General features: G+C 38.1%; 1 protein-coding gene across 3 annotated transcripts; it reads left to right on the top strand.

Moving 5' to 3' along the window:
* On the top strand, positions 1-9,154 carry FBXW2 (F-box and WD repeat domain containing 2). 3 transcript variants are annotated; one of them, XM_035903118.1, is made up of 8 exons: positions 1-11; positions 265-357; positions 1,536-2,045; positions 3,824-4,018; positions 4,803-4,936; positions 5,552-5,638; positions 6,260-6,429; positions 7,888-9,154. In XM_035903118.1, the coding sequence occupies exons 3-8, from the start codon at positions 1,556-1,558 to the stop codon at positions 8,174-8,176; spliced, it is 1,365 nt and encodes a 454-aa protein (XP_035759011.1). In that variant the 5' UTR covers positions 1-11; positions 265-357; positions 1,536-1,555; the 3' UTR covers positions 8,177-9,154. The 3 variants fall into 3 exon arrangements, with proteins under 3 accessions (XP_035759011.1, XP_009645798.1, XP_035759010.1); XM_009647503.2 differs by lacking the exon at positions 265-357; XM_035903117.1 differs by lacking the exon at positions 1-11 and having other exon boundaries at positions 18-357.
* Positions 9,155-9,555: the final 401 nt, after the last annotated feature.

Genomic DNA, 9,555 nt, shown 5'->3' with positions numbered 1-9,555 from the left:
CGCTACCTGAGGTGAGCGCCGCGGCCCACGGGACTCGGGCGAGCGGTGCCGGCCGCTGCTGGCAGCAGCTGTGCTGAAGGTCTCCAGCCCTCGCCGTGCTTTTTGCGTGCGGAGGTACACGGGAGCGGGCGGGGGCGCGGAGCAGGCCTGCTGGGTAGCTCCGAGCACCGATGTCGGGGCCTCGCGGCAGCCCTTGCCTTTGGTATTTGCTTCATGTGTTGGACACAACGAACGCCTTAGAGCTCACCTATTTTTTATTCATAGGGAGCCTGTTAGAATTTTTTGTTTCTTTTAAAGAGAATACATGCCTGTTAGAACAGCAAATACATTCCCTGCCATATGTGCTGAGGAAAGCTGGTAAGTGCTGTCAGCAGTAAAAGTTACTGTATGAACTTGTGACTTGATAGGATCAGCTGTTTCTGTGCATTTGACACCAGTACTTTTTTGTATTTTTATCAACAATTGCATGCCTTGTGCAGCCTTTCATAGTGAAGACTGTACTTTTCTGTACTACTATGCCATGTTAAGAGGTGTACTCTAAGATCTTATTCTATGAAGGTAAAATGTCTGTATAGAAATAAACATGTTATTGACTCCCACTCAGATTCCTCAATTCTTTGTGTTTGGGAGCTTCTATGAATTCAATTCAGCCAGCTGTCTAATGAATGGAATTAGATCTTCCAGAGAAAATAAATAATTATGGCTTTTAAATTGTTTGCCTGATGTTTATCTTGCTAATCATTTGTCCAAGCTTATTGTAGGAACTTCAGATGCCACATGATAGTATAAATGCATACAGATCGCGTAGTTCAGGAAGTAGTATTTGAAACCTTCAATTTCACAGTTAATTCTTTTCATTGGAAATAAACTGACAAAATAGGAAAAAAAACCAGGAATTAAAAAAAAAAAGTGTTTAGGTCAAAGCAGTGCAAACATATCAAAACTGATACTAGACCAGCACAATCTACAGTCTTTACATGAACCAAGTAGAAAGAAGGCTAACATATCCTTCAACACAATTTTTGAGACATCTCTCTGTATCTTCTTTAAAAAACCACTATAGTTACCTGCTTTGTGTTTAAAGTAGTTCCGGACAAAAGTATGAATAAATTCAGTCAGTAACTAACTTATCACTCTGCTTATATGCTTTGGTTTCTTTATCAGTATAATCCATGAGTAAGCTGTAAGACAGTGTTTATTTGCTATAATAGGTTTAAAACTTAACCTAACCCTTACCCTATTGGACTGAGAATTTGAAAGTGTTAACTGAGAACAAGAAAGATGCTAACATTCATAATGAATGCTAACATTCACTAGCTCCATACAATTCACTCTGAAGTCTGATGTGGGACAAATGATAGTTCAAAGTGCATGCAAATGCTTAGTCCTAACCTAATGAATATTTTAAAATGTGTTTGGTCACCCCAGTCTGTGTGTTAACATGCCATTTGGATATACTTATGTACCAGTAATAAAGATGTGATGCTTACCTTGTTTTCTGAATGGAACTAATACAGTATTTTGGTGTATCACAGGTAAATTTTTCCATAACCTTATGGAGAAAAAGGACTTTGAAGCATGGCTTGATAACATTTCTATTACATTTCTTTCTCTGACGGACTTGCAGAAAAATGAAACTCTGGATCACCTGATTAGCTTGAGTGGAGCAGTCCAGCTCAGGCACCTCTCCAATAATCTAGAGATTCTCCTCAAGAGGGACTTCCTCAAACTTCTTCCATTGGAACTTAGTTTTTATCTGTTAAAATGGCTTGATCCTCAGACCTTACTCACGTGTTGCCTCGTCTCTAAGCAGTGGAATAAGGTTATAAGTGCCTGTACAGAGGTGTGGCAGACTGCATGTAAGAATTTGGGTTGGCAAATAGATGACTCTGTTCAGGATCCTCTGCATTGGAAGAAGGTTTACCTAAAGGCTATTTTAAGGATGAAGCAACTGAAGGACCATGAAGCCTTTGAGACATCCTCTTTAATTGGACACAGTGCCAGAGTATATGCACTTTACTATAAAGATGGACTTCTGTGTACAGGTAGGAAGGACAGAAAACTTGGGAGTCTTACAGTTCTTTGTTTTCTCCCCTCCCCTGCAATATGATTAATGACAATACGCTTTTCCTTTACCAGACAGATTGTTTTCATAGTGCTAATGCAGTTTAACATGATTCAAAATTACTTTTTCAGTTTCCAAAACACCTGGCACACTAATAAACTCATTAGTCACTTTAATAGGAAAGCAAGGAGACCAGTTGCTTTGTTGGTTAAAAAACCAGTAACAGTAGGTATCATGTTTTCAGGCTAGTAAGCCCGTTTGAGAAGTACAGATATGTTAGTTTTCCTCTTAGAGAATAATTTCCAGTTAAAGGGACCTTGTCTGGGCTATGTCACCACTGCAGTCTCCCAAGGTGTGGAAGGAAAAGTCTGTCTTCTTCCTTGAAACAAGACAATTCCTCTGATACAGTCTGTAAGCACTTTCAGTTCTTAACATAAATGCTTGTATGAAGAACTCTAAACTAGATTTAACCTTGCTACTAGTCTGACTTGCACATTGTAATGATAATTTCAGCTTCCTCCCTGAAGACTGCAGACTTCAAATTCCAGTTTGAACTTAAAAATACAACCAGAACAAATATGAAACCTTAAGTATGAAAGAGTAACAAAGTTAAAATTAATTGCTGTCAGAGCATATTCCAAGCATTTCTCAGTCACTCGAGATGACAATGCTATAGAATAATTTGGGAGTACCGGCTAAGTACTCCTGCATTTATTGATATGTTAAGGTGGTCACTAGAAACCAACAACTAGACTCTAGCCAGTCTTTCACTTCCCTGCTCAGCAGGGAATGTAAACACACAGGAAGCAGCATTGTCAGAACTTTCTGAAAATTGGCACACTTTTGTGATGGAACCACCAAAAGAAACAAGAGGTGTAAGGGTCCAGGGTTTTATTCTGTTCTCCAAAGCCAGCAGTCTGGACTTATGTTATGAGCTTGTCTTTTTTAAAAAAAAAAACAAAACCAAACCACAACTTTGGGGAGAAAAAGGAAACTGGCAGATGATGGGGCCTGGTATTCATCTGCTGATTTTTGAGATTTCATGGACTCCTTTCCTACCTGAAAAGCTTGTAGTATAGTCAGTGGCTCTGCAAACCTGAGAGTGATCTATCATGTAAAACTTCCACATGTCTGTTTCAGTAGACACTCAGCACTGGTGAGGCCACACTTGGAGTACTGTGTCCAGTGCTGGGGTCACCAGTACAAGAGAGACATGGACACACTGGAGTGTCCAACAAAGGGCCATGAAGATGATGAAGGGACTGGAGCATCTCTCGTATGAAGAAAGGCTGAGAGAGATGGGACTTTTTATCCTAAAGAAGAGAGGGCTCGGGGAGGATCTTATCAATGTATATAAATACCTGAAGTGAGAGTGCAAAGAGGATGGAGACAGGCTTTTTCAGTGGTGCCCAGTGATAGGACAAGAGGCAGTGGATGCAAACTGAAACACAGCAGGTTCCCTCTAAGCCACTTTTTTACTTTGAGAGTGATTGAGCACAGGTTTCCCAGGGAGATTGCGGAGTGTCCATCCTTGGCCATATTCAAAAGCCATCTGGTCATGGTCCTGTGCAAGCGGCTGTAGGTGGCCCTGCTTCAGTTGGGGGTTTGGAAGAGTTGACCTCTAGAGGTCGCTTCCAACCATAACCATTCTGTGATTCCATGACACTAGCATATTTAAGAAAAGCATGGAAGATGAGTATAGGACTGGAAATATTATTTACTCTCTGCTTCCAATTACCCTGTTCTTTTATATTGTAGGATCAGATGACTTGTCTGCAAAACTCTGGGATGTAAGCACAGGTCAGTGCATATATGGTATCCAGACACACACTTGTGCTGCAGTGAAGTTTGATGAACAAAAGCTTGTAACAGGATCTTTTGATAACACAGTAGCCTGTTGGGAATGGAGCTCTGGGGCAAAGACACAACATTTTAGAGGACATACTGGTGCAGGTATGTTGAGCTTTTCAATTTGTAATTTCACCAGTCAAGTAACATATATCATCATCAAACAAATTATAATTTAAGTTAGCTTTTTGCATGATAGCTTTTTCTTTTTTTAGGCTCTGTCACAAGTCACCTTTTGGGGTGGGGAAGCAGCCAGAACAGATCTAGATCTGTCTGCCCTTGAATAATGCCAAAGCTTAGCCATGTAGTGTTTTGCAGTTGCATGGAAATAATACTAAATGCCATGGTTGTTCACTACTTTCGAGTCTACCAAAAAGATGCAAACCCTAGGTGACAGGGAGCACATGGCAATAGCAGTTCTTTATGTCCCCAGACTGGAGATAGGCTTACAGCAAGGAGCACAATAGGACCTGGGAATCTGTATTTGCATTTCCTTCATAATTAACTTCTCTGTCCTCTACTGCAAAGTATCCTCAACTCAGCTGTAGGTCTGTTCCCCTGTGAGTTATGACATATATCAAATGTACTAGTCCTGCTGGAATTAATTTACCAGAACTCTTAAAATAGGAACTAGCTTAAGTTACGCTTTGCCATAATTAAGCCATAAAGGAACCACTGATGCACATGCTCTTAATTTGGACAAAAATCAGTAATGTAAGCTTAGGAATCCAGAGCAACAATTCACATATGCTGTTCAAGAACAGCAGTTAAAGCTGTAAAAACATATGAATTTAGAGGCTATATGACCTAGTTAGTGTCTCACTTACTTACAGAAAAATGCATGCATAGAGATTGATATTCCTTATTTAGTACCCTTTTTTGCTTGTAGTTTTTAGTGTGGATTACAATGATGAACTTGATATTCTGGTCAGTGGCTCTGCAGACTTCACTGTGAAAGTATGGGCCTTATCAACAGGAACGTGCCTGAATACCCTTACTGGACACACGGAATGGGTCACTAAGGTGGGAATGTTGATTTTTAATTAATCTTGCAAAACACTTACTTTTCAATAAGTTTGTAATGTGTTCTAAATTTCTATTTCCTAATTCTAACCCCACACCTAGGTGTAGAATCTGAAGAACATCAGGAAATACTGCAAAATAACATTTCAGCAGAAAAAGAAGCTATAATTAGACCTTTCAGACCATTTCCAAAGCAGCTGGAGTAATATTAGGAATCAGTGTTTGGTTCAAAGACTGAACAAAAACAATGGTTCTGAAAGAAAGCTACTTTAAAAATTCTGTAGAAAAACTAATGATCTTGATGATAACCAAAATCTGAGCATGAAATGTGTTCTGAAGTCAAGAACTAGTATTTTTCTTCTGAGTATTTCAGAACTTGGAAGGTGGGGAGGTGATTCTAGAGGTGAAGTACATATCTTCACTTATTAAGACAGTAAGTTGTCACTAGTAGGAACCAGAAAAGTGTAAACTGCAGTTTCCCTTCGGTTGCAAAAAGTATTTGTATTGCCTTTATACAAGAGTACAGCATGTAGGTTGTCAATGAAGTGAAAAATGCAAATAAAAATTTGCTTATTTAACAACATCAACATAACTCATTACATCCTTCAATTACAGGTAGTTTTGCAGAAGTGCAAAGTCAAGTCTCTTATGCATAGTCCTGGGGATTATATTCTTCTAAGTGCAGATAAGTATGAAATCAAGGTATGTACCATATATTGTATGTATATCATTTCGATACCCAGGGAAATAAAATGCTTGAGTGCTTTGCTGAAGTTTACAAATAATAAAAGACTTTGTTTTCTCCTGCTTGTAAAGTTGCGTACAAGACATGCAACTCTTTGGAAGTTAACTTTTCAATGCTTTCCTTCATGTTTAGATTTAAATGATGGCTCTACGTGAATGGTAATGTGAAAAAAAGTACTTTCAGTGCATACCTAATATGCTAACTTTACTGCAAGTACTGTGACAGTTTGGGACTTTTGGGTTGGAGAGTGCTGTAAATAGTTTGTGGCTATGGAACTGCTTCATACCCAAAACATTGTTACGTTTTTGTCCAGTTGGTTGGTTGATTTTTTTTGCCATTCTTTAAAGCATCCATTTTCACAGGGATTTTTTTGGGCCAGACACAACACATACCACAACAATACTGTAAGACAGGTCACTTACTTACACAATTGATGGTCCTACCTAAAGAGATAAATATTTCTGAAAAACATGCACACATTTACCAGATTCTTGAAGAGAGACTGTGAGTCTTGCTCTATTGGTGTAACGGTTTACAATGTGAATGTTTTATGGTCTTAAACTGTGTTTTAATTGTAGATTTGGCCTATTGGAAGGGAAATAAACTGCAAGTGCTTAAAAACACTGTCTGTTTCTGAAGATCGCAGCATCTCCCTACAGCCCAGACTGCACTTTGATGGCAAATACATAGTGTGCAGTTCAGCACTAGGATTATACCAGTGGGACTTTGCCAGCTATGATATTCTCAGGTAAATCTTTTAGTTTAAGGCTTAGTCTTCTTTAAATAAATAAGATGTAGAACATACTACTTTTAGTAACTTACTTTAGATGTAGGCCAAAAGAATCTTGATAAAAATTCTGTAAACACCTTACTTTACACATATTGCCAGGTTTAATTCTAATTTGTCATCTGTTAATACAGATAATTTGATTACTGTTTTGGTTTCTGGACACAGGCTAGTCCTCTCTCATATTTTCATGCCATAAGCTGAAGAGTGTCAATATAGACTTAATCAGACTGCAGTGCTGTAGTTGTGAATGTGAAACTGTAGTGACTAGATGTTAATGTTGCTATGGAGACTGCTCTACAGAGAACCAGCCATCGATTTCTGTGGGTCTTTTGATGAGACAAGAAATGAAAAAGACTTCTTCCTTATAGCATTGCTGGTCTGTCATTCTCGATAATGCTGTGGAATGATGAAATCTGTCAGTCTGCAGTAAGGGATCAAAGAGGTTTGCATTCTGTTTCCATAAAAAGAACAAGGCTGTATCTGTTAGAAATGGTGGCATCAAAGATAGTAACTTATTAAAGAAAAAAAATGCATTTTAGAAGTTGTAGGAGACTCTTAATTGAAATGGCCTTAATATTTGTAGAGTATCTATCATAGGAAGATCTACTCCGAAAGAAGTACTTCATATCAATAAGAATAACTGAGTAATTTCACCTTTTGGTTTACCCTCCCATCTTCCAAAAGAGAAAGATGTTCTCTTACTGCTGAGAACAGATTTTTCATCTCCATACATTTTTGTGCCTCAGTTCTGTGCTTTATGTACTGCTATGATCAAACGCTCAGTCAGTTATGGAAAACTTACTCTCTTCAATTTCTGTTCCACATTTTATTTATTAAGGCAACAATATCATAAGGGTGTAGGGGAACAAATACTTTTATTTCTCCCCAGTATGAAAACGCTTAACTTATGCTAGGCAACAGTAAAACAGCATTCTGTTCAGGACCAATCTTGAATGGTTTATCTTACCTTCTTATCACAAGAAGGCATTTCTGTGTTTTATTTCCAGCTTTTAAAAGAGTGGTCAAAAGAATAATAAGAGGTTTTACCTCTTAATTTAAAGATATTGAGGCATGAAATCCCTATGGAAATTTACTGTAAAACACAAGTACATTTTGTGTGTATCTGGAAACAAGACTTTTTTTTCCTTGTGCTGTGCAAAATTCCTTTAAAACCATAACCTTTACTTACATTCAGAAGGATCTGTCCTGAATGCACAAAGCTAGAACTGAAGCCACAGGCCTGGCTGCAGCTAAGTGTTCAGTTGCTTAATTTGCAAAAATTGCATCCAGTTCTTTCTAAATCCTTTCAGAATGATGCGTTTAGACACTTACTTTCTATAGATACGTAAGGATTTTAGTAATGTGGGTTCATGACTACATTGTGACAGTTTCTAACCACGTTGTCTTGTCTTCTAGGGTTATCAAACCTCCTGACTTCTCAAATGTGTCCTTGCTGGGCTTTGGAGAGATATTTGCTCTACTGTTTGATAACAGATACCTGTATATAATGGACTTGAGGACAGAAAAACTGATAAGTCGATGGCCTCTACCAGAGTATAGAAAGTCAAAGAGAGGTTCAAGCTTTTTGGCTGGTGAAATGTCTTGGTTAAATGGACTAAATGGCCAAAATGATATGGGGTTGGTTTTTGCCACCAGTATGCCAGACCATAGTATCCATTTAGTGTTATGGAAAGAACATGGCTGAAAAGCTTACATATGCAGAATCTTCAGGAATATATGGACTATCAGCAGTGTGTCCATAAAATGAGACTTTGCATGAACCAAAGTTGCACACCTAATGGTATCATCATGCAATGCACAATCATTTACTTTTTTTTGGGCATTTGGGAATGGGTTGTTTTGGACATAATGCAATACAGCATGCTAACAGTATTCACCACAAAATTTTGTCTGTATTCATGTTTAAGCATACCTATTTGGGCTCTGAAGCATAGCTTGTAAAGTTTAAACCATTCAAATCCACCATCAAGTCTGAAATGAAGTAGTGCTTGACCTGACTTCTGACCTATTTTTTCTTGTTGAAACAGAAGGTGAAGCTACTATTTTGGAATCACAAGCTTTTGTACATGTAACAGCAAATACTGGTTACAGTGCATGGCTGCTTAACTTAAATAAGAAGATAGCAAACCCTTTCTCTTTTCGGTATCATTCTCTTCAAAATGTTTTTCCTTATGATAGCTTTAAACACATAGCCTTTGACATAGACGAATCAAATGAGTCCTTTAACTAGGTTCATATGCTAACAATAATCATTACTTGGTTTCAGCTCAGAAACATGGCAATATGAACTCTCCTCAGTGAGAATGAGCCAACTTTTCATCTATCTGATAGAGCTTGCCATCACAATTAACCTTAGTGAACCTCTGACAATATGCATCATATTGCTGATGGTAACTCAGAATGGCTTGATCAGTATTTTATAGTCCATATTTCCTATCGTGTGTGTGAGAACATAACCTAGTTCACAGGTAGGTAGAAATATAATGAATGGGAAGATGATGTTCAGTCTTTACAGCAAGAGTCACTCTCTTTCTTACATTAAATGATGTCTAGCAGCCATTCAATTTTTCCAAAAGTTGCAGTCAATATAATCATGCACTTAAAGTAGTTGCTACATGTAGATTTGAAAAGCAGGGGTGAATAACAGTGAGAATGCCACATCTCGGGGGGGGGGGGGGGGGGGGAGGAAAAACCAAACAAAAGTCTGAAGAAAAGCATAGGACTAGAAAAAGGCCTTTTGCTTTGCTCATCGTAGGAGACCTGATGTACACAAGTTAACTATTGAGTAGCAAATACCTATCCACATACTTTTGTGGTATTTGACATGTACTTAAAAGCTGTATCTATGGCATCACATGCTTTAGAAATGATTTAGGTTAGTTCCCCTCCTCCCTTACAATAAAATCTCCCCTTAATGTCTTTTTTTTTTTTAACACAACTTGAAAACATGAGCTTTTATGAAGATAGGCTCATGTCCTTGAAAAGATAAAACTGCCTATTGTTACTCTTGTTAGTATGATTTTTTTTTCTTTTTTCTTCCCACTATCCAAGGAGACCTAATTT

The sequence above is a fragment of the Egretta garzetta genome, unplaced genomic scaffold, assembly GCF_000687185.1.
Source record: "Egretta garzetta isolate BGI_Z169 unplaced genomic scaffold, ASM68718v1 scaffold341, whole genome shotgun sequence".
Taxonomy (NCBI): Eukaryota; Metazoa; Chordata; class Aves; order Pelecaniformes; family Ardeidae; genus Egretta; species Egretta garzetta.
This window is presented reverse-complemented; position numbering and strand designations above follow the sequence as displayed.

Excerpts from the sequence above, each read along its gene's own strand:
- FBXW2 (XM_035903117.1), top strand. The coding sequence starts at position 171 with ATGTCGGGGCCTCGCGGCAGCCCTTGCCTTTGGTATTTGCTTCATGTG. Across the intron at positions 358-1,535 it reads ATATGTGCTGAGGAAAGCTG|GTAAATTTTTCCATAACCTT; the intron begins GTAAGTGCTGTC and ends GGTGTATCACAG. Across the intron at positions 4,019-4,802 it reads TAGAGGACATACTGGTGCAG|TTTTTAGTGTGGATTACAAT; the intron begins GTATGTTGAGCT and ends TTTTGCTTGTAG.